The sequence below is a fragment of the Papio anubis genome, chromosome 11 (assembly GCF_008728515.1).
Source record: "Papio anubis isolate 15944 chromosome 11, Panubis1.0, whole genome shotgun sequence".
In the NCBI taxonomy this organism is placed as follows: domain Eukaryota; kingdom Metazoa; phylum Chordata; class Mammalia; order Primates; family Cercopithecidae; genus Papio; species Papio anubis.
Window position 1 is genome coordinate 29,006,415 of NC_044986.1, and position 25,004 is coordinate 29,031,418.

At 39.6% G+C, this 25,004-nt stretch overlaps 1 protein-coding gene across 2 annotated transcripts in view; it reads right to left on the minus strand.

Annotated features, from left to right (window-relative positions):
* CFAP58 (cilia and flagella associated protein 58) overlaps positions 1–25,004 on the minus strand; it is a 114,329-nt gene that overhangs the window by 75,370 nt on the left and 13,955 nt on the right. For both annotated transcript variants that reach the window (XM_017944308.3, XM_003904228.4), the window contains exons 4-9: positions 22,981–23,137; positions 21,853–22,047; positions 19,299–19,436; positions 16,368–16,527; positions 10,804–10,886; positions 7,427–7,618 (exon numbers count right to left, since the gene is read on the minus strand). In XM_017944308.3, the coding sequence (XP_017799797.1) occupies positions 7,427–7,618; positions 10,804–10,886; positions 16,368–16,527; positions 19,299–19,436; positions 21,853–22,047; positions 22,981–23,137 (925 nt within the window). The remainder of the gene's footprint in view (positions 1–7,426; positions 7,619–10,803; positions 10,887–16,367; positions 16,528–19,298; positions 19,437–21,852; positions 22,048–22,980; positions 23,138–25,004) is intronic.

Sequence of the window (25,004 nt, forward strand, 5' to 3'; positions counted from 1 at the left end):
TGCCGTTTCTCATGCCTCTCAATTTACCTGAATAGCGAAATTTAGAGTGCAGCAAAGGAAAATCACGAGGATAAAAAGTGCTACAATCCTGGGGTAGGCTATCTTATGGTTTAACAAATGTTCATTCTCTCCCCTTGTCCCACAACCTAAAGAGAGAAGTGCATTTCCCTTGCTGCTGATGTTAGCCTTGGCCATGTGACTCGCTATAGCCAATGGGAGGTCAGAATATTAGACAAGTAGACACGAAATGTGCTTGTATGCGTGACTTTGTCTCTTGTTCTCCTTCCTTTCCCCATGAGAAGAACATGTACATGGAGGATAAGAAACATGTGGTCCAGAACTGAGCCCAACCCACATCCCAGAACCAAGTCCAGGCAAGCCCAGGTTAGGTCAGCTGAACCTCTATCAACTGCAGGTGTGTGAATAAGAAATAAGTGCTTGTTTTTGTATCCTACTGAGATGTTGTGGCTATTTATCATGCACTATTATTATTGCAAGTGTTGACAGAGACAAACACATAGGAAAAGGTTTGGGATTCTGAGTCATCCAGTTCAGGCACAAAAGGGGATCTTCTTTCTCACTGGCAAATGCCAAGTTAAATGAATACAATATAATGTAGGAGTTCAGCATCTCTGAGTTCACTTTTCTTTCTCTAAGCAAGAAAGAACAAGAAGGCAAATGTTGTTGGCAAATGTTGATTCTGTTTTGCAGCTCAGAAGGAAGAAGAGATCAGGCCTGGAAGTCACTCACAGCTAAAAATGCCAATGATAATTCAGATAAAATCGTCCATCGTGGTAACATGTTTCACATGAATTTAAAGGAAGGGCAGACTCATAGTGATAAGTAAATATATTATTAGAAAATAACCTGATACAGATACTTAAAAGTGAGCCTCTGACTAGTTAATTCAGATGTCCAATTAAGCTTTCCATTCATTCTTAGTTCAAAAAATATTTGAGTATTTACTTAGTAAATAAGTAATATGTAGAACTCAAAATTGAATAAGACTTGCCCCCAAGAAGCCAGTGTTTAGAATGAGGCAGACATATGCAAATAACAGTTATGTGCACACAGGCCAGCGGGGAACCAAGTACAGAGGAATTAGACACCACTTTTAGTAAACCTTCTTGGGAAAGGTGGAATCTTATTTGGTCCCTGAAGGAAAGGCAAGGTTACTAATACTGCTTATTTCTTTTTTAAATCAAGATACTAAAGTAATACATATCCATTTTACTTTTTCTTATTTTTATTTATTTTTTATTTTTTTAAGATGGCGTTTCACTCTTGTCATCCAGGCTGGAGTGCAATGGCACAATCTCAGCTTACTGCAACCTCACCTCCTAGGTTCAAGCGATTCTCCTGCCTCAGCCTCCCAAGTAGCAGGGATTACAGGTGCCCACCACCACACCCAGCTAACTTTTGTATTTTAAATAGAAACGGGGTTTCACCATGTTGGCCAGGCTGGACTTGAACTCCTGACCTCAGGTGATCCACCCACCTCGGTCTCCCAAAGTGCTGGGATTACAGGCATGAGCCACCATGCCCAGCCTATCCATTTTCGAATAGCTTAAAAAATACAAAAAAAAAAAAAAAAAAGCAAAAAAGAAGCAAATTAAAACAATTTGTATCCTTATCACCCAAAGATAACCACTATTAATATGTTAATATGGTTCCTTCCACTCATTTTCCTGTTAAAACAAAAAAAGGTAACTAGGCATCTATCTGTTTTTTCTTCTTGCCTAAATTCTCTCAGAGAACTTTTCATTATTGTAGATGAAACACACACACACAAAAGGACTTTCCTCTTGGGCAAGTCTATGGAGAGTCTCCTGCCACTGATTTTGCCTGGAACATGGTCAGCCTGTGCAATTCTTTCTTCATCTCCAGAAAATATTTCCCACTACATCCTTGACTAGGGGCTCATTTCCATAATCAGAAACCAACTCTCTGTAGGCTGGTTTCTATTCTCTGTCCTCTTCTCTCTTATCTTCTCTATGATCATTTTTGTAGAGACCGGGTCTCCCATGTTGCCCAGCCTGACCTCAAAGGATCCTCCTGCCTCAGCCTCCCAAAGTGCTAAGATTACAGGCATGAGCCACCACGCCTGGCCTGATTCCGTTTTCCACAACATCAGTTCTGTTCTTTACTAACTTTGGTGTGGATTTTAAATCTGCCATTTTTTTTTTTTTTTTTTTTTTAGTTTTTATACAATTGATCCTTATTTTGTCCAACCCTTTCTTTTTATTTCATCTTTGCTTTTCCCTAGAGGTAACGCCATGTTGGATTTATAACTCAGGTGATAGTCCTGTATCCTACTGGGGTCACCTTGTCCTTTACAACAACAACAAGTCTAGACTTTCCATTCTGTGTGCTGGGAAGCCCCCAAACCCTCTAATATCTCCAAGAATTCTTGGAGGAATTGCATTTCTTCTACTTGCTGTGGCTCCGGTTTGCTGTTGCCATAGCTTTCTAGATTCTCGGACACATCTTGTCTCTTGCACATACTGTCCTTTTTCCAGGATGTGTTACTTCACATCCTCACCACCCCATGCCTGTGCCCCCAAAGTGCAATCACAACTGTAGGATTGATGTAGTAGATTTGTCACCAGAGGTTTGAGGAACTTAAAATCAAATATTGGACATCACTGTTTTCTGCAATTCCTCCATCATTCCTATCTCTGGGAACTCCTCACTTCCAGCAGTGCCCAGCCTACTGCCTTGATGCTGATGTTGTGTCCTCCTCTCCCATTCTTCCCCATCTTCTCTCCATTTCCTGCTCACCACCCACTCCTCCTTTCCCACTTCCTGTTACTTTTCTCACATGACTGTGTTTCACTCTGGTTCATGGAGCCTCACCTTTCAAACCAAGGCAAGTATCAAGGTATTTTGCTAAACAAAGACTGTTCCTCCCACAAGTGGAAACTTGGCACCAGGTTTTACATATTTACACTCTTTGAAGGAAGCCAAACCTTTTCTCTGCATTTTTTTCTATTAGGTTAAGAACCTTATGAAATCGCTGATAGTCAATTGTTTCTTATTTACCAAAAAAAGACGATTTCAAAGGGTTCAACCTAAAGATCTTGCCACAGAAGAATTTTCAGAGACAGACTTTTATCCTGGGGCTCCTAGAAGCCATTCTCTTTCTCTCGTTCTCAGGCATGTTTTCCCAAGGCTCCATTAGGCCGCTTTTTTCTTTATTCATTCTTGAGCAAGACAGGATTTACCGCAACCTAAGAACAATGCCACTAAGGTGAAGGGGTTTACCTTTCCCCAACTCTTAGTACCCTAGGGTGGTGGCAGATCCACTTTCAAATCTACAGCTGGAAACACAGTGACATGCCAAGTCCCAGTCCACCTCCCAATTTCTAATATTCTCTAGTGATATTGGAGGGGCCAAATTACATATGTCTCCAATCCTTTTTGTATGCACACAGAAAAAACTGGAGACAGACTCTACAAATAATTTTACGTTATCTTTCTCAGATTCATATTAGAAACATGTTCCCATCTTTAAAAATAATTTGCAAACACATGATTTTAACAGCTACATAATACTATGTCAAATAAATGTAGCATGATTTATTTAACCTTTTTGGGGGCTGATTCCTAGTTCTCATTATTATAAATTATGTTTTGAAAAAATATTCTTTCATATAAATCTCTCCATTTCTTATTTTTCATTAGATTCAGTTTTTCTTAAAAAGGAAAATTCTGGATAAAAGATAGATAAACTTGGAAGATAAACTTGGAACAATGTATACTCACTTTAGAAGTAGATGAAAATGTCAGTTTCATGACATCTTCCCCAGCCTTTGATATTATTTCTCAATACCCTACAAACAGAATGCACATAAGGGAGCTTTTTGTTTATGAGAATGAGGGTGTGTGTGCGTGTGTGTGTGTGTGTGTTGGACAGTAAAGAAAGAAAGAAATATGAGAAGGGGACAAAGAGACATACATATTCTTAAGAAGTCCAGAGATGCACAAGTTGCATAGCAACTGATATATGCTGTCAGGGGTTAAGCAAGACACAGAAAAATTGTAGGTGATAAGTAATATTTTAAGAATTTGTGTTCAAATTATTTAGGTAAGACGTTATGTGCAGTTACATATCAGAACTTGTGAAAAACGGTTAACAACAAAACTTGATATCCGAATCTCTCTTTTACGAGGAAGCCAAGAAAAATATACAATCCTATATTAAAATCAGTGGTAGCATTCTTTTTACTGCTTATCATCTATCCATTTGTTTAACAAATACTTTTTTGGTGTCTCTCATGTGCCAGGATGCTAGAAATAAAGAAAGGAATGAAATAAAGTCCTTGCCCCCAAAAGCTCACTATAAAGTGGATAAAACAAATATGCAAATAAATAATTACACTATAGATTGATAATCGTCCTTCCAGAGACATTAACAAATCCATAAAGTACAAAGTGACAAGCTCTGCCCATAAGGAATCAGAGGAAGCTTGACCTGAGCTTTTGAGTTAGGTCTTGAAGGGTGAATAGGAATGTGCCATGCAGAGAAAGGACACAACTTTCCACAGAGAACAAAGAGCTTGGACTCTATTCCATTAATGCAGAGTATCCAGTATCCCAACTGCTGTGCCTTGCATGGGTTTCAGACGTGTGCTAAAACACGGATTTTACTCTACCCACAGGCTGGCCAGGTGGGACCTGGGCAGCTGGCATCCCTGGATTGGTTCCTTCAGTCCCAAATAGCCTCATCTCCTTATTCCCATGTGCCACTGACATGTGTATTAGTCCATTTTCAAACTGCTACAAAGAACTTCCTTGTGACTGGGTAAACATAAAGAAAAGAGGTTTAACTGACTCCCAGTTCCGCTGGCTGGGGAAGCCTCAGGAAACTTACGATCATGGTGGAAGGGGAAGCAGGCATCTTCTTCACAAGTCACCAGGAAAAGGAAGAATGAAGGAGGAACTTCTAAACACTTATAAAACCAACAGTTCACATGAGAACTCACTCACCATCATGAGCACAGCTTGGGGAAAACTCCTCCATGATCCAATTACCTCCCTCCCTCGACACATGGGGATTACAATTCAAGATGAGATTTGGGTGGAGACACAGAACTAAACCGTATCAACATGTAATTTTTTACATATGCTGTGATGTGAAAAATGTTAGGAAGCCCTGCCCCAGGGAGAGGTGACAGAGGTTTATATCCTGAGTAATAATAAAATCACACTGGAATTTTTAAGAGTTAGCTCTGATGGCGGTGTGATGGCACCTGGGAATGGAGAGAAATCGCTTATCAGGAAGAAACTGGAGGCTGCAACAGATGACATTATATGTTCAAATACATTTGCTACCTCACCCTGCAGGGCCTCTCCCTAAGGAGGACCACACTCCGGCCCAGGATGCCTGGCACAGCCCTGTGACTTGGTTGGCCAGTGGAATATGAGTGGGTAGGATCTGTGCCCTTCCCTTGTCAGCAGAGGCTCGGAAGTGCTCTGAGGGTCCACTGTTTCCACCCTTTCCCTTTGTCCAGAGGCCAGGGCATCCTGACAGAGTCAGCCTGGAAAGAAGAGGACAAAAAGGAGGGATGCAGCTGACCTGCAAAGGCCAGTTATGTGAGCAAAACATAGATCTTTATTGCTGTGAACCACTAAGGTTTGAAGGTTATTTGTGCAATAAACTGGTGAATACAGAAGCTAACGTGCGAGTCCAAGCTCGAGAATACCAGGGCCTAAACTGACAAGTCCTCAGAGTCAGTAAATCAATCAGTGGAACTTCTTACATGGTTAAGTCAGAAAAGAAATATGCTCTGCTCCAATGACTCCCAATTAGGGGTGTGAGAATCCATTGGGGATCACTGTCCTGCAGAGCTAGACAAAGCCAAGGCACTGTGCTTCTCCAGCAGCCCTTCCCAAATCATCTGCATGGCAGATTGAGTCTAAGTGGAAAGAAGCTGATTTCCTATTAGTAAAGCTTGTTTCCCACTTTCTTTATTTCTGTAATACAAATATTGGCTGTCCCTTTGTCACCTTCTTTGACATTTCACTCCAAAAAAACAAAAAATTTAAGCATGCAAGAGCATTAGTAAGCACTGCAGAATGTAACCTGAATTTCATTGAGGAGATGGAAGAGAGGGCTTACCTTGCATAACAGATCACATCTTGCTAGGGGGAGAAAAGGTGATTAAATGAGCCTTTTCTCCCGAACTTTCTAATCAGCCTCATAACTAAAACTTTTCTCCATTTCCCAGCCTCCCACCCCATAGACCACTGCTCCATGCCATCTATGAATGCATTAAAGAGAGTACTATTGTAACTACTCATGCTTCATGCAGGCGATGCACTAAGACAGCTGGCTAAAATGAAATCCAAATCTCCGAAGCCATTCTTGGAGACATATATCCTTGAGCCTTCTCTCTCCTAAGCAGTTTATAAGAAGCAGAGATCTAGAACTCAGCTCCCCAATGTGTGGATTTCCTCCAGTGGTTTTTTTTTGTTTGTTTGTTTGCTTGTTTTGAGACAGGGTCTCACTCTGTCACCCAGGCTGGAGTACAGTGCTACAACCACAGCTCACTGTAGCCTCCACCTCCCAGGCTCAAGTGGTCCTCCCACCTCAGCCCTCTAAGTAGTTGGGACCATAGGAGCACACTACCATGCCCGACTAATTTTTGTATTTTTTGTAGAGACAGGGTTTCACCGTGCTGTCCAGGCTAGTCTCAAACTCCTGGCCTCAAGCTATCCATTCCCTTGGCCTCCCAGGGCGCTGGGATTACCGATGTGAGCCATTGCGCCCAGCTCACAACAGTTTTTTTTCCTTTTTATTTTATTTTATTATATTTTGGTAGAAACAGAGTCTTGACATGTTGCTTAGGCCACTTGTGACCTCCCGGCCTCAAGCAATCATCCTGCCTCAGTGCTGGGATTGCAGGAGTTCACAATCGTTTGAGAATAAAAAAATGCTCTTTGAAATTGTGACACCCCTAGCAGATGCGGTAGTCACTCACATCTTAACTTGTGGTCATTTAATTAGATGCTTTTCTCCTAACGTCAAGTTGGGGTCCTTTCTCTGAGGAGACAAAATCAGTGCCAGATGGTGGGTGGGTGTGGAGACTGAAGAGTTGAGAGATGATGATGCTGGCAGCCCTGGTACCAGCCCAGGGATGCTGCACAGCAGGGCAACAGAGAAGAGAGAGAACCCAGAAGTTGGAAGAGGGCCCTGGAAAGGAGAAATGAGAGAGCAACAAGCATAAACATTGTCCTTTTCACAATGTGGCCCAGGATCAGCTCAGAAACAGCTTATATTTCGTCCACATCATTCTTACCAAATCTTCACACAAATTAAAAGCAGAAATCTGAATAAATTCTCTTTGCAACAGTTTGTGACCATCAGAAATGCGGAGGAAGGAATGTGCCTCTGCTCCACCCACAACATCACTGAGCGGCTTACCTTTTGCGTAAGGTCACTGGCTTGGTTGATGTACCGGTCACGCTCCTTTTCCAGATGAAAGATGATCTTTCTCTGCTTCTGAGCCTCATCCTTGTAGTTCTGGATTTCTTCCTCCAGGTTCCTCTTGGCTTGTTCATGGAGCTTTACCAAGTCAGTCTGCTTCTGGGTCGCATTGACTGCCTTAAGCATGTTCTAAAAATAAGGGCACAAAGCAGTCATATTACTCATAATGTTTGAGGATTTGGGGTTAAGTTTACCCTCTGCCTCATATCTAACATAATTAGATAGCTTGTCTTTTGGATGAATAAAAATGATCATGTTCCTTACAGCTTATTAAGAGTTTATTATGCTAATTTTGCACAAGGCACTTTAAACACACATATAAATACACTAAGCAACCACAACGTCCCTAAGAAATGGGCCCCATATTGCCCCATTTTAGAGGTAGGAAACTGAGACTGAAGAGTTAAGCTACTTGCCTACAAGTTCATACAATGGGGAAGTGGCAGAGCAAAGATTTGAATCCATGGCTGGCTAACCCCAGAGTCCATGCCTTTAACCTCCAATCTAGCTCTTGCCTTTCTCTTGTGAGGTTAGAACTGAACCTAATCATATAACTTGAGCTTTGATTACAAAGGAAGATAAAAAGCATCTTAATAAAAATGCAGACACCTAGAATTAACGTGTGACCCAACAATTTCACTCCTGAATATATACTCAAAACAAATGAAAGCAAAAACTTGTACATGAGTATTCACAGTAAAATAATTCGCAAGAGCCAAAAGATAGACACAATCCAAATGTTCATCAACTGATAAACAGATAAGCAAAATACAGCATATCTACACAGTGGAATAGCATTCAGCCGTAAAAAGGAATGAAGTACAGATGCATGCTACAACAGTGGACGAACTTTGAAAACACTGTTCTGAATGAAACATGCCAGACACTAAAGTTCACTAGTGTACGATTCCATTCGTATAAATATCCAGGACAGTCAAATCCATAAAAACTGAAAGCAGATTAGTAGTTGCCAGGGGTGGGAGGAGGGGGGATAGACACTGGCTGCTGAACAGGTACAGTGTTTCTTCTTCTGGGGGGACAAGATTGTGGAACTAGATTGTGATGACAGTTGCCCAACACTGTGAATGTACTAAATGTCACTAATGGTAAATTTTGTGTTGTGCGTATTTAACCACAACAAAAACAATTAACCCAGTTTTTTAAAAAAATGCAGATGTTCATGTTCCAACTCCAGAGTTTCTGATTCAGTTGGTCTGGGATAGGACCCAGGCATCTACATTTTCCTTTTTTTAAGTTGCACTGGAGATTTCTGATGCTGAAAAGGAAATATCTTGGGTTGGCTGCCCAAGTTTCCCTGAAACACAGAATGAGTAGTAGTGCAATCTGGCAGCCACGCTCATGCAAAAGGATTCACCTCTTTAACCGCAACTGAATGGATCAAATGACCCTTCCCCAGGACTTCTGAAATAGGGCCTTTAGATTTGTGCAACTCAGTAGAAGATGTAACCTTGGGAGATATTGATGACAGTCATTTTTTGTCATATGGACTGGAAAACAGAGAGAGACAGTGACAGTCTTCATTGAAAGAAGAATGGAGCAAAAACTCAGGAAGTCAACTGGCAGAGAGAGATGCTTTCGTCCCAAGAATGCCAGGCCAGTTTCCAATGGGTTCCTGAGGCCCAGCTGTATCCGTGAGTTCCATGAGGCACTTTACAGTTCTTTCTCAAATCTCTAACCAACATAGAACAACAGATAGATCTGAAAACTGCTGGACAATAATCAGGTAAAATGCCTATTAAATGTTGATTGGGTGACAATGTAGAAAACAGAAAAGATCAACTTCTTTTTCAGGTATTGGGTTAAACATTTGTTCTATAAAAGATAAAGCCATTTCCACATGACACTAAAAGAATCAAAATATATTCATGTTGCTACCTGTCAAAACCATGTCACTCATTCTTTGGATGAAGGTGGCATTTCAACTGAGTCAATGGGGAAAGAATGTATTATCAATTAAAGTTCATTGCATACCTGCAGAGTCGGGTGCTGTGCTAGGCACTAAGAATACAAAGGCCAGGAAATAAAAAATACAAAAGTATACCCTGCCCTAAAGGAAGAATGGACATTAATCAAATCAACAAATAAATGTAAAATTACTATTGTGCTACATGTCTTATCATGGCAGAAAACATATTGGTTGTTTATCAGTACATATAAAATACAAATGGATTAAATGTGTGTTGAATATAAATTTAAAAATCTAAATCCAACATTATTGTTTATATGTACAAATGTATAAAATAAAAAGCAATTTCCAACATTGTCCAAGAAAAAAACCAAGCAATTTCCAAGATTGTCCAAGAAAACTTCAGTGATTTTCTTTAAAAGTGATTAGCATGTGAAGATCTAATCTATCAATTCCTGAGATTCCCTGAATAGTCTATTTTAGACTAAAGTATAGTGTATTTTGTTAACATTTGTTTGATTCTGGGAAACCCAAAGAAATAATGAAAGTCAGAATGAACAAATACAGACCGTTTCTGCTTTGATGAGATGAAACTGTCTTGGCCGAAAGCCACACGGCTATTATAGAAGCACCCTGCCACCATCCCCCACAACCCTCCCACCATCCACACCTGGCCTGTGGTTGCTTCCTCCCCGGAAAAAATCCTTGAGCAGGAAAATTTACCCTAATCCCTGTAGTTAAACTCCTAAAAGTGACTGTCAATGGAAAAAATCTTCAGGAAGTGGGATAGGAAAAAGGAGGGGTCCTCCATTTAATGGAGAATCTTCAGATCTCTGCCTTCAAGCTCCCATAACCCCTCCCTTAGCTTTGGACCACACTGAGCTGGAAGGTCTGACAAGATAAGGACAGAAAACAAAAACCAAAACCTACAACAACCCTGAAAAGATGGAGGAAAGCTTAGACCTGCCATTCCTACACCTAACACCTCAGAGTTAAAATTCAGTTAGCATTCGCTTGTAATTTTTGGATTAGCAAAAGTTGTCGATTATAGATATTAAATTCACAAATGTTGATTAACTGCTTAGGATGCCAGATAGCACACCAGCAATGAAAACAAGAATCCACAAAACACTCTGAAATCTCCTCCTGGTTTATATGCTAATTCCCCAAAGTCTTTTTGTGTTCTCAGGTGATAATGCAATTGCAATTCATAGCCAGTGAATGGTAGACTGTAGGCACCGGCTTAGAGGAAAATTAAGCACTATTATTTATTCTAATCCACTTCTGTTTGCCTTGGAGTTTTCTTTTCCCATCCAACTGGTTATAGCCAGATATTACAGTGCTGAAGAAAGACATTTATTTACCAGTGTGACTGTAACACACTCACCTTATTTAGTATGTCCCTTTCTCTCAGAAGCTCGTCCATTGCCTTTCTATCAAGTTCTGCTTGTTTCTTTGAAGCCTCCACCTCTAAACCCCGAGGGAGAAAAAATAATAACAAATGTAGAGTCGATCTAAGAGAATCTACAAAAGCTGAAGTGAAACAAAAACTGCTTTACATGTTCGTCTCTAGCTATAAAACTACTATTAACCGAGTGTATGTGACCTTTGGTATAACCAAGTGAGGTAGGTCTCCCTCTCTCACTAAAGAGACGGAAACTGAGGCTTACAGAGATTAATCCATTTGCCAAATGTCTGAAGCCAACAGGTGACAGGGCTAAGATTTCTCTAATGCCAAAATGTCCTTGCTCTTTTTTTTTTTTTTTTTTTTTTGAGACGGAGCTTTGCTCTGTCGCCCAGGCTGGAGTGCAGCGGCGCAATCTCGGCTCTGCAGCCTCCACCTCCCAGGTTCAAGGGATTTTCCTGCCTCAGCCTCCAGAGTAGCTGGGACTACAGGTACAGCACCACCATGCCTGGCTAATTATTTTTTGTTTTTTTAGTAGAGACAGGTGAGGACAAGCTCTGATTTTTTTTTTATCTTGCCCAAATTCCTATCTAAGAGGTCGGGGGAGTCATGCCCTAAAACCATAAATTCTCATCTAATGCGTTTTATTTCACCCTGTATATCGTGACTTACTTTCCAATCTGACTGTGGCATAACAAGGAAGAAAACTGAAATATTTAACCCCAAAATATATTTCCCTGCCGTACCTTGAAACTGCCCCGCAAAGTCTCTTGTGGGAAAAATCCACATTCTATAGAGAATCCCCTTTTCCCTTGTTTTCCTTCCTTCCTTTCCAGATCCAGGAAATAATCAACAAAGAGCCAAACACACTTTTAGGTCCAATAAGAAACATTTTACAACCTGCTCTCTCTGAAGTCTGCTGTCTAAGAGCTTCCTCTGCACAATAAAACTTGGTCTCCACAGTCCTTTACCTTAGCCTGAGCATTTCCTTTCTGTTGATCCCAGGTCTTCAGATAAATTCAACTGATTGTCAATCGGAAAATGTTTAAATTTACCTATAGCCTGGAAGCCCCCTACCCACTCCCCAACCCCCGTTTGAGTTGTCCCGCCTTTCTGAACCAAACCAATGTATTTCTTAAATGTATTTGATTGATGCCTCATGCCTTTCTAAAATATATAAAACCAAGCTGTACCCCAACCACTTTGGGCACATGTTCTCAGGACCTCCTGAGGCCATGGTCAGTCACATGTGGCTCAGAATAAATCTCTTAAAATATTTTACAGAGTTTGATTCTTTCGTCAACACTGGGTTTCACCATGTTGGTCAGGCTGGTCTCGAACTCCTGATCTCAGGTGATTTGCCTGTCTCAACCTCCCAAAGTGCTGGGATTACAGGCAGGCATGAGCTACTGCACCCGGCCCCTTGCTCTTTTTAATGTTTTTTATTATACAAGTAAATAGAAATACAGAACAAAATTAGAAATTCAGATAAATGGAAGTGAAAAAATTTAAATCAACCAGAATCTACTTAGTATTTTAATATGTCTCTTTCGCAGCTTATTCTTATGTAAATATACATTTGTACATAAACCTAAATATATTTATATCTATAATTTATAAATATATATATATATTTGTAAGTACACATACACCCCAAAAGGAAATGATATGTATATATAGTACACTCCATATTCTGTATAGAGATTACAGAATATAGAAACTTTTTCCTTTTATTTCATTTAATCTCTCAATCTTGGTTTTGTGGTTTCAACATTTGGTGTTGAGCTTTTCCCCAAAAAACAGAAGCTTACTGTACACACAGTATACTATTTTGTAGCTTGCTTTTATAATTAACAAGCATAGAATAAATGCCTTTCCATACTATAAATGTGCATCAGCATCCGAATTTTTAATAACTCCATGGTTTTTCACTGTGTGAAAATACATAATTTATCTTTTTTTCTTTTTTTTTTTGCAGTTACAAGCAACAATCCTGTGAAAGTTCTTACTCATATTTTTCCTGTAGAAGAAGTCCTAGATCAAAGGGGATTTTTTAAAGACATTTCTCTGCTACTGCCAAATTTCTCTCTAGAAAATTAATAGCAATTTAAATCCACACCCAAATCACCCCTGGATATCATCGTTCTCTTTGATCTTTGACAGTCTGATAGATGTTTAAAAACCAATATGTCAGTATTTAATTTGAATTTCTTTGCTTAGTAGTGAAGTTTACTACTTCTTCATGTTTAATGACCATTTATTTGTATTTCTGTTTTTCAAATTGCCCAATTTGCCCTTTACCAATTTCTCTCACAATATGTTTATCCTTTTTGGATTTTTTTTTTTTTTTTCCTGAGACAGGGTCTCGCTCTGTCACCCAGGCTGGAGTGCACACTGGAGTGTGCAACTACAGCTCATTGCAACCTCTGCCTGTCAGCCCCCTGAGTAGTTGGGACTACAGACGTGTGCCAACATGCCCAACTAACTTTTATCTTTCTTTTTTTTTTCTGGTAGAGACGGGGTTTTGCCATATTGCCCAGGCTGGTCTCAGACTCCTGGGCTCAAGCAATCCACCCACCAAAGTCTCGTAAAGTGCTGGGATTACAGGCATGAGCCACCACTCGCGACCTTTTTTGTGGACTTTTAAAAGAAGCCCTTCACATATAATAAAGAGCTTTGACAATCTTTTAGTCAATTTGGCTTCATTTATAGAGAATACAGAATATAGACAATTTTGACTTTTATTTCATTTAATCTCTCAATCTTGGCTTTATGGTTTCAACATTTGGTATTGACTTTTTCCCCCAAAACAGAAGCTTATTGTCATGCCATTATTTTCTTAATAATCCATACTGCACACTGGTGTGAAACAACACTTTACCTTAGATGATAATCCTGGGTCTTTTCTGGCCTTTCCAATCTTTTTCATTGACCTGTTTATCTGGACATCATCATTACATAATTTGATTATTAAAGCTTTATAATACATTTACACATCTGGGAAGGCAAATCTTCCCTTATTTCCCAGATTTCATTTCTATTTTGTATTCTATTTCATTTCTATTCTATTCTATTTCATTTCTATTTTCATAAGTTTGTTCTTCTGGAGGCACTCTAGAATCAATTTTTGAGTCCCATGCAACATAACTCACCGAATTTTAAAGAGACTCACTCTCTCACCCAGGCTGGAGTGCAGTATGTGTGATCATAGCTCACTGCAACATTGACCTCCTGGACTCAAGTGATCCTCCTGCATCAGCCTCCCAAGTAGCTAGAACTATAGGCATGTGCCACTACAGGTGCACAGGAGCATACTACCACACCTGGCAATTTCTTTTTTTTTTTTTTTTTTGAAGAGACAGTACCTCAATATGTTGCCTAGACTGGCCTTGAACCCCTAGCCTTAAGCGATCCTTCTGTCTCAGCCTCCCAAAGTGCTGGGATTATAGGTGTAAGCCACTGTGCCAGGCCCCAACTCACTGAAATATTTTTGGAAAAATTAAATGTATAAATTAACTTGGACAGATTTATATTTTTATCCTATTGAGTTTTCTCATCCAGGAACTTGATATATCTCTCCATCTTTCAAGTCTTCCTTTACACCCCTCAATAGAATTTTGTGGTTTTTAAAATATATAGATCTTGCAGATATCTCGGTAACTTTATTCACAGATATTTTATTACTTTAGTTGCTATTGTGAAGAGAATTTTTTCCATCATATACTCTAACTGATTTTTTTTGGTATGAAAAAAAGCTATTGATGTCTACATATTTATTTTATAACCTCCCACTCTACTGAACTCTATTAACCTCTCTTATTAGTTCTGGTAGTTTTTCAGTTTATTTCTTGGTTTCTGTGGTAGAAAATCCTAACATGTAGGAGGGAGCCCCATGCTCCTAACTGTTATGCCCAGTGCCACTTTTTGATTGAACACACCAAAAGAACATGATCCCTAAGAAGAAATAACAATGTTGATGACACCTATGAAGTAGTTAAAAGAGAGAGAATGGTAACTTTGTATACATGATTTAAAGATGAAGAGTTGGGCTTACTGCCAAATGGGTAAAACTTCTTTTTCGAAAGCTTAGAACTATTGTAAGCAAATAGAAGTTTAAATATGGAAGTGTTTTGATAGCCAGTTACAAAAAAATGCTCTTATAGTTCCATTTTTCTTCATATCTGTCACAGAAAGTATTAGATTGAAAACTCACACTAGACTGTAGGTATCCTGAGGGCAGAGTCCTCCATGCACCCAGCACCTAGAATAATGCCTGCCCACAGTTTGGGTTTGATTTATTGAATGGATGAACAGAGAAACTGTTGAGATAGGCTGCAACTGCATCTCAATAAAACATTACTTCTTGATGTCTTAGAAGGAAAAATATCCACAAAGACCTAAGTGACAAATTTTTTTTTTTTTTTTTTTTTGAAACAGAGTCTCACTCTGTCACCCAGGCTAGAGTGCAGTGGCACAATCTCGGCTCACTGCAACCTCCACCTCCCAGGTTCAAGCAATTCTCCTGTCTCAGCCTCCCAAGTAGCTGGGATTACAGGCACCCACTACCATGCCCAGCTAATTTTTGTATTTTTAGTAGAGACAGGGTTTTACCATGTTGGCTAGGCTGATCTTGAACTCCTGATCTCAGGTGATCCACCCACCTCAGCCTCCCAAAATGCTAAGATTACAGGCATGAGACACCGCGCCCTGCCTTAATTTTTTTTTTAAGACAGAGTCTCACTAGTGACAAATATTTCTAGTAATTCTATCCAGAGATTTAGATTGTACCTAACTTTTAGTGAGGAATATATGCTTTTGTGCTTTTACGTATGTTGTCTCATTCAGTGATTGACAACTGACAGCCACCTGGGTAAAGTCAACGGGACACAGATGTTCCTGCCTCACACACTTCAGTTCCACAAGTGCTCTGTGTTCACTTATTTCACCCCAACCACCAGGTGTGGGGAGATGGGATCTAAACCCAGGCAGCTCTGACTCCAGGGTTTGAGTCCCTACTGACTTCTCTGTACCTCCCTGTGACACTTAGATTTTCCCGTCACGGGTGGGTTATAACAGAGTAAGACAGGGGTTCATCACATGGCAAAGTACTGACAGAGAAAAGATGTTAGAAGCCATTCATTTTTGTTCCGCTGATTCTTACTGCAATATTGTCCCAGATACTGCTAATGAAGGACATTCATTCTAATGTATCCACTATCTTCTGTGGAAAAGAAGAACTAAAGCAGGTCATGTGAACCTCAGACATAAGAGTTTAGATGCTATTTATTCCACAGACAAATACTGAGCAATACTTCAGGCTGAATTTTCATTTTTGCCAATGGAACCTGTGGAAGAACTGTTTAAGGTAAGAGTTTAAGGTGTTCAAAACGATGCCCCCCACCCCACCCCATATTGACTGTTTACCAGTGTGAGTGTTGTTTTACTGATTTCATTTGGCATGGGTTGTGTTTGTAAACATGGGTTACAAGATAACATCAGTCACCAATAAAATGTTTCTAAATGAATGAAAGCACAAAATGGTTTACCTCTCTCTAATCCCACGATCTGATTTTTTAGGGTTTCTTTGTGCTGTTCGACTTCTGCCTTTTGATCTTCAATGTGGTGCAGTTTCTTATGGATTTGTTCTCTGATTTTGTTGAGCTTCCCGATGTCAAGGCGCATTTGATGGACTTCTTCCTCTTTGGCCTGTAATTAGTGAGAAAGAATTAATGAGACACTTTGTAAACGAAGAGCCAGGAACTGGATGATGGTAAATTCAGAACCAATAAAAGGAAATTCTTCCCATGGCAATGTAAAGTTGTTCTGTGAGATTAAATCAAGCATACACAATTTGGTTTTGAGAGAAATTTAAAAACTCTGTTCACTGAATAAAATATGTGGTTATGTTTTATATTTTTATAAACTAAAAATAATAAAAAGACTGAAAAATTTTGTTTCAAGTCACCATCTGAAATGGTTTTGCTGTGTCCCCACCCAAATCTCATCTTGAATTCCCACGTGTTGTGGGAGGAGCCTAATGGGAGGTAATTGAATCATGGGGGCAGGTCTTTCCCATGCTATGCTCATGATACAGACTAAGTCTCACAAGATCTGATGGTTTTAAAAAGAAGAGTTCCCCTACGCAAGTTCTCTCCCTTTGCCTGCTGCCATCCACATAAGATGTGATTTGTTCCTCCTTGCCTTCCACCATGATTGTGAGGCCTCCCCAGTCAAGTGGAACTGTAAGTCTAATTAAATCTCTTTCTTTTGTAAATTGCCCTGTCTTGGGTATGTCTGTATCAGCAGCATGAAAATGAACTAATACACCAACTAATTGTAGAATCAAATAAGATAAGAATGCTAAGTTATATGTATCAAAAATATGTGAATTTTGTATATAGTATTTAATTAGCAATTTTCATGGACTTATGAAGTGATTTCTCTCAGAAGGTTATTGACATGCTATAAAATATTCAAACACTCTTTTGAACTCACTGGGCCATTGTAGGTCAATTATATACACTAGAGAAGGGGTCCTCCTTCCTCAAAGTATGTTAGTCTGTAGGTATACATATGGATAAGTGGACCAGATATTTCATAGAATGAATAGGCAGTCTATAAAATGGCAAACAGTCCCCCAAAAATAATCCCAGCAAAGAAAAGCACCTGATTTTTGCCTACAGACTTCAAGCTTTCCAGATTTTGGAAATTTTAATTAAATTCACTTTTTAAAAATTTTGCCATTAGAAGTGACTAGAAAAGCAGCTGGGATTCTTTTGCAAACAAAGGTTAGCAATTATCTCTGCTCATAACAATGAAGAGACTAAAATTAGCTGTTCATGTTATCCTCAGATTATTGCTAGAGGCTGAATCCCATCAGGCTCATGATCTAATAACAGAAATAGTCCATCTTTCAAAATGCCCCATTCATGCTACTAAGGGAAAGAATTAATGGCATGAGTCTTTTTCGTTTAATTTTACCTTAGGGGCTAATATATTATTTTGACTTAAGTAGTCATCTCATCTCTGCTTTAACTTATTGCATTCTCATAAAGAATGGTTTCAAGTCTACCCATTCTGGGCTGTTTTAAAAGTTTTTCAGCGTCAGACCCTCAGACCCTATAGGGTTCAAATTAGTTGATGTTAAGGCCTCCTCCAGTTCTAAGATGTTCTAATTCAGTGGTTATTAATCCAGACCCCACAGTTAAGACTTCAGAAAAATCCTGGAAACCTCTCCTATTTTTGGGATGCATGCAACACAAGATGTAAGATATGCAAATAAGTGTGTGCATGTGTGTATTACCATCAGATTCTCAAAAGAGATTGTGATACAAAAATGTTATGGTTCTCTGCTCAAATCTATGTATTATTCATATATATATATATACACACACACATACACTTTAAGTTATCGGGTACATGTGCACAACATGCAGGTTTGTTACATATGTATACATGTGCCATGTTGATGTGCTGCACCCATTAACTCGTCATTTACATTAGGTATATCTCCTAATGCTATTCCTTCCCCCTCTCCCCACCCTACGGCAGGCCCCAGTGTGTGATGTTCCCCATCCTATGTCCAAGTGTTCTCGTTGTTCAATTCCCATCTATGAGTGAGAACATGTGGTGTTTTATTTTCTGTCCTTGTGATAGTTTGCTAAGAATGAAGGTTTCCAGCTTCATCCATGTCCCTACAAAGGACATGAACTCATCCTTTTTATGGCTGCATAGTATTCCATGGTGTATATGTGCCACATTTTCTTAATCCAGTATCTCACTGATGGACATTTGGGTTGGTTCTTGCTAGACTACTCTTTTTACATCCAGTATTTTAACATAACCAGAGTAGGGAATATGGATTTTTTCAGCATTAAAGTGACAAACATAAAGCTGCTCTGTTAAGCAGGTAGGTATACAATATATATCAGAGTATAAATTGTTATCTAAACTTAATTTGCAAGCACTCTTCAATGATAGCAAGGAGAAGAACAGGAAATCTGTCTCAAAGTATACCTTGGACAGAAGTGAAAATCATGATTCCACAATCCTGTAAGTAAATACTAGGTAGTATCAGTCTCTCCCCCAACAATTCCATCCCACCTTCTCCAACAAGTAGTAAACTATAATCTGAATTTTTTTGCCGTTCACATGTATGAATGGATTTCTAGCTTTGAGCAACTGGTTTCTTGCAAGGCTAGTTACAGAGATAGACATCTGAGCTCACTTTGGAAACCATTTGCATAACGATATGATCAATAATCAGGTTTGCAATTTTATAAGAATGGAAGCCATCAAACTCTGCTTCTGGGCATAAAGCAATCACTATAGGCTTGCACCTGCCTCTGATGTGTCAAGGCACCCAGTAGAGCCAACACAGGTTATCCAAGCGAGGGCTCCAATTGCCAAGGCAAACCTGTGTTAATACGGAATGAGGAAGGAAGAGCTAGGGAACAGACATGTGACTTGGTGTTTACTTTGAGCTCCAACGCCTTCTGTTGGTTTTCTTGGGATAGCTGCTCACAAACCAAACTGTGCTGCTCATTCTCTTGCTGAAGTTTAGCATTTCTCATCTGAAATTGCTCGAGTTCCTTTGCAGCTCTCTCATTCAATATCTGAAAGGGATGGAATGAGCTGGTTAATGCTTTTTAATCTGATTACAATACTTGTATATACACACAGGGGGGCCCACAAACCTCCTGGGAAGATAACAGCAACCCTGAGTTTTTGTCTTTGTAGAAATTGTTCTTTATCCCCAATGAAAGCACTAACGCACTCAAATATGATGAATGTTAAACGGTTGAGGAAAATGATGCCTTCTAATGAATAACACAGTGAGCATAATTTTTTTTTCTGAGAGCCTTGGGAAGTCTTGTTCACAGGTGGTGGATAAATATTTTAATGCCTGTTTGCCATTTGGCAGGCTTTGCATACGCAACAATTGCTATAATCATTGCAAATGAGCTAGAGATTCAAACGGATTTTATAAGTTGTGGGGCTTGGAAGCTACATCTTCAGAAGCAAATCCTGCATTAACATGCCTGCAACATTTTCATCAACAGAACTGTTCACTAACACTAACACAGAGACAATTTTCTTTTAATCTAACTTAACTCAAAACGATGGAACAGCAGCGGAGTGATTTACGTCTGCTTGAGTTCAGTGTCAGCCAGATTTTCCTCTTCTCTGCCTTGACTATCCTGAGCAGATATGGTTTTATAAAAACAAAAGATTATATCTTGGGGGCTCATTTCTATTGGGGGAATATTGAGGAGGTGGAGGGATAGCAAATGAATTGCAGGATAAAAATAGAAAGACAGCTTAAGTAATGTCTGCAAAATATAACTCCCATGCACACAAAAATTAAGCATGAAAAGAATCCAACCAATTCTCCATCAATAGGGACTAAATAAAATGTAACCGGCTATGCTAAAAATGAAATTGTGTTTCATAGGAGGATAGTTTTTATCCTGATGTCCAAAAGCCTCTCTCCTATGTTTCATGCTCAAAGAAGTGTCATGTGTTTCTGCTGGAGGCAGCACATTGTGAATTATCTATTTGACTTCTGGCTTTATATAAAATTAATAGAGCAATGGACAAAAAAAGGTATACTTATATCTATTTTTGAGTATAAAACTGCTATATGGCTTGACAATTCTTTGGAAACAAGCTTCCTGAGGAAAAACATATTTAAGAAAAGACTTTTCAATTATATGAATTGCTTCTTTAAAAAATGAGAGAAAACATAATACAATTACCAATACTTGTGCCACCTTAAACTGCTATAATAGAGAAAGTGTTAAAAACAGTACCATAGTAAAAATAAATAAAGACTGACCATAGTTTGCTAAACTTGAAAATAACTTAAAAATAAACCTATTGGCTGGGCGCGGCGGCTCATGCCTGTAATTCCAGCACCTTGGGAGGCTGAGACAGTTGGATTACTTGAGGTCAGGAGCTTGAGACCAGCCTGGCCAACATGGTGACACCCTGTCTCTACTAAAGATATAAAAATTAGCCAGGCATGATGGCGGACTCCAGCTACTCGGGAGACTGAGGCAGGAGAATCGCTTCAACCCAGGAGGTGGAGGTTACAGTGAGCTGAGATCATGCCACTATACTCCAGCCTGGGCGACAAAGAGACTCCATATCAAAAGAAAATAATAATAAAAATAAAAATAAATAAATAAAAATAAAACTGTTAAAAATAAATTATTATACTCACCCAATGGAATACTGCACAGAAATGAGAGCTTATGGTCTACTGAGCTCTGTCCAGTAGAGCTTTCTGCAGTGATGTAAATATTCTCTGTCTGTGCTAATATGGCATTGACTAGCCACCTGTGGCTACTGAGTACTTGAAATTATGCTGGTATAACCAAGGAAATGAATTTTTAATTTCATTTCATTTTAATAAAGTTGAATTTAAATAGCCACTTGTTGCTAAGGGTTACCATATTGGGCATCACAAGTCTATAACTACATGGCAACAACATGAATGAATCTCACAAACAGAATATAGCAAAAGTTAGACACAAAGAATATATCCTGTAATATTTTATTTCTGTAAAGTATGAAAACAGGCAAAACCAAACTCTGCTTAGAATTCAGGATAGCGGTGGTACTTTAGGGGGAGAATGACTAAGAGGGAACACAAAAGGGCTTCTGGGGGTGCTGGTAATGTTCTGTATCTCCGGCTGGGAGCAGGTGACCAAGATGCGGTTGAGTGGTTAAAATTCATCAAGCTGACTTGTGACATGTACTCTTTTCTATATGTGTAGTATAGATCAATAAAAGGTTAAAAAGAAACTTATTAACCTGTTAGAGCTGGAAAATTTAAAAAGGGGGGCATAACCACCTCATAAGAGCCATTCAAAGACCAAATTGCAATGCTAAGTTTTACATCATCACCACGAGTAGTGAAGGGAATTTGCTGCTTTCCAAGAGAATTCAAAATGCACAAATGGGTGTGAACAAAGGTGCCATTCTGGGTTTTTCTTGCTTTTTAGCGAAGGCCCACACCCAACTCACCTTCTGCTCCTTCAGCTGCTGCTCCAGCTTCTGAAGCTCCTCCTTGCTCTTCTGCACATACTGCTGCAGGGCTTTTATTTCTGTCTGCCTGCTGTCCATGTCTGTCTGAATCTGCTTGAGCTCTTTCTCTAGTTTTTCCTTCTTCCGGAACTCCCGGGAAGCTTCGTTCTGACGTTGCTGGATTTCTTGTTGGAACTAGAGGGTGCGGGAAGGACAAGAGAGAAAGAGATGAGCCCTGACCAAGGCAGGTCTCAGCCAGCCAAGCCCCACCCCGCTCTCTCAGGTCTGTGATTGTCAGGGCAGTCACTTTGCAGTAGCATTTCCCCTATAGGGCAGACATCCTTGAGCCCCAGTGTTCAAACTTTTCAGGAATATTCTATACTGTTTCTCGGGGCCTTGAAACCAAATGACTACTCTGATGGTGGGCAACAAATCCACAAAGTATGGTACAAAATCAAATACATATGGAAGCTCAGAGTTCTAGGGGCATTAAACATGGAAAGAATTCATCCGATTTTCTATCAATAGGGACTAAATAAAATGTGACTAGCTACCCTAACTATAAAATTGTGTTTTACATGACCCTGCATATTGCTAAAGAGAGCACTATACATTTATCCTGATGTCCAAATTATATGAAAAGCCTTTTTCTGATCTCATGTTCAAAGAAGTCTCACGTTTTTCTTTTGGGGACTGCACATTGCATATGATCTATTTGACTTTGGGCTTTATATACAAGTGTTCAGAAGGAGTCCACTAAATGGCTTTCTAATAAAAAATAAATAAATAAATAAATAAGAAGGGCCAAAGAAACGACTCCCACCATCCCCAGGTGCTGGGCCCCCTGGCCTTCATGGGGATCATCTTTTTGAGCCAGAATTGTAAGTAGGGAGTGCCTGCCTCAGTGACTTCTCAGACAGAGCACGCAGAGAAAGAACAAATCAAGTCGCTCAATTCAAGTAAAGCTCCTCTCCAGAGAACAAACTAAAGAGATAAGCAGAACTGAGGATGCTTCACTTGGGCACAAGGGGGTAAATCTGAGAAAGGAACAAGAAGGGAATAGAGACCATGGAAGGACAAACATCCCCTGGAAGGAAATCTTCCTTCTTCCTGCCCTCCATGGCGGACCTGACTGATGGTGTGTTCAGCCTCCTCTTTGGATCGCTCTGTCTCCTGCTGCTGTTCAGTGGTCTGAGCTAGGGATTCTCGTAATTTTACCACTTCTGATAAGAGCTGGTCTCTCTCCTTTGTCACTTCTTCTTTGAACTTCAGTAAATCTCGGATGCTAAAAAGGAAGAACACAGGAGTCAGACTAAATGGCCATCCTCTCAGGGATCCTTCATATCATTCTCTGAGCTCATTTTCATGGGAAAGATGTCAGGTCAATGATTAACACTACTCAGGCATTAAAGAGAAAGATCTTTATGCCATGATATGGATCAGATTGTGAGATGTTAACTAGAAAGAAGTACTCAAGATAACATGCATAGTATAATTTATTTTTTTATCTTTAAGAAAATACAATGTCTATTCGTGCATGAGAGAGTGCGCGTGTGTGTGTGTGTTTGTGTGTGTGTGTGTTTTACAGACATTTTTACAGAAGCCCAGAAAAACATATCACTGATTATCTCTGAAAAATTTAGGGTGGAAGGTTGTGGAGGTTGATACTTTTCACACCTCTGTATTACTTGAATTTGTTGCAATAAGACTATGTTGCTATTGTGAACTCTGGTAATTAATCCTAAGCAGATGTCAATTTAGGAAATTATTTGTTTAATATATCCACTGGAGGGCTATGATCACAGCTATAAACTCTAGAATAAAACATAAACAGAACCAAATAATATGCTTTGCTAGTTTTCTATCCATTTACCCACAGAGATTAGTTTCTCCCAAATGAATGCAGCCCAGATAAAATGTTACAAAGAACAAAATTGGGAAAACCATTCATGATGCCCATTTTTGGAGGTTATGTGATAATATTCATTGATTTGAATTGTAAACCAGTTACCTCCAAATTTCAAAAGCCATTCCATATGATTTGGCATGACTTCCTGCAGAATTAGCACTTTGCAAGTGGAAGCTCAGTGTCTGATATGAACTCTGCAGCAGAATGAATGTAGAGCAAGGCAGTTCTTGGAGCTGAGAAGGCAGAGGAGAACTTGCACTGCAGACTCTTGCAGCTGACAGTCATCAAACGACTGCTCAAAACACAGTAATTTGACAAAGTGTATTTACCAACACCTCTGATGTAACAAATGTTTAATAAGGAAACTTTAAATCTGCACTCAAATTCTACTCCAGAAATAAAATCCCAAATTCTAAGGTTACTATGAAGACAGACAGTTACGCCTGGGCACACTGTTAAAGATAAAATTATGGGCTGGATTGTTTCTTCAGTTCTCCTCCTCACCCTCTTCCAATGCTTGTTTAAAATGCCTCATATCTGAATCAGTTCCCTCGCATTCCTCTTCAGTAGTTGCTCTGAATATGCTTGACTTCCTTAACAAGAAGATAAAGCCCACACTACAGGCATCATATTTTCTGTTTTTATTTCCTATTCCCTCTCCCAACACCTGTACTTAGAACTATCTGTCAATGTTGGATCAACACATCAAAAAAGCATAAGAAACTGAAACAGCAACATCAGATCTGGTTAATTTCCTTGGCTGCCCAAGGAAGTGTATGTTCATTCCTGATTCATTCATTGATGCCATGTTTTGCATGCCCCATACAGTGCTGGGCTCCTGGAGGGGATATAAAGGTGTCTTCCTTCATGGAGTTCACAGCCTAGTGGGTAGAGAAGCACATCAACAAATAATTTTCAATACAATCTGATCAGTGCCATGCTGGAGGTAAATGTTGGGTCTTATGGAAATAGAAAACATAGTGACTTTCTGTGTGGTCATTGGAGTTTGGATGTGGAGAGGATGTTGGAAGAGTGATGCTGATGGTGATGAAGTTAAGACTGTTTGAGATGGGTCTTAAAGGAGGCATAAAAGGTGACCATGGGGAGAATGGAAGAAAAGGCATTCTGAGCATGGAAAGCAGCATGTACAAAGGCATGGAGGTGTGAGCAACTTGATGGGCTGGCACGAGGCTAGAGAGGCTGACTGGGGCAGGTTCTCAAAGGGCTCTGGATGACACATTCA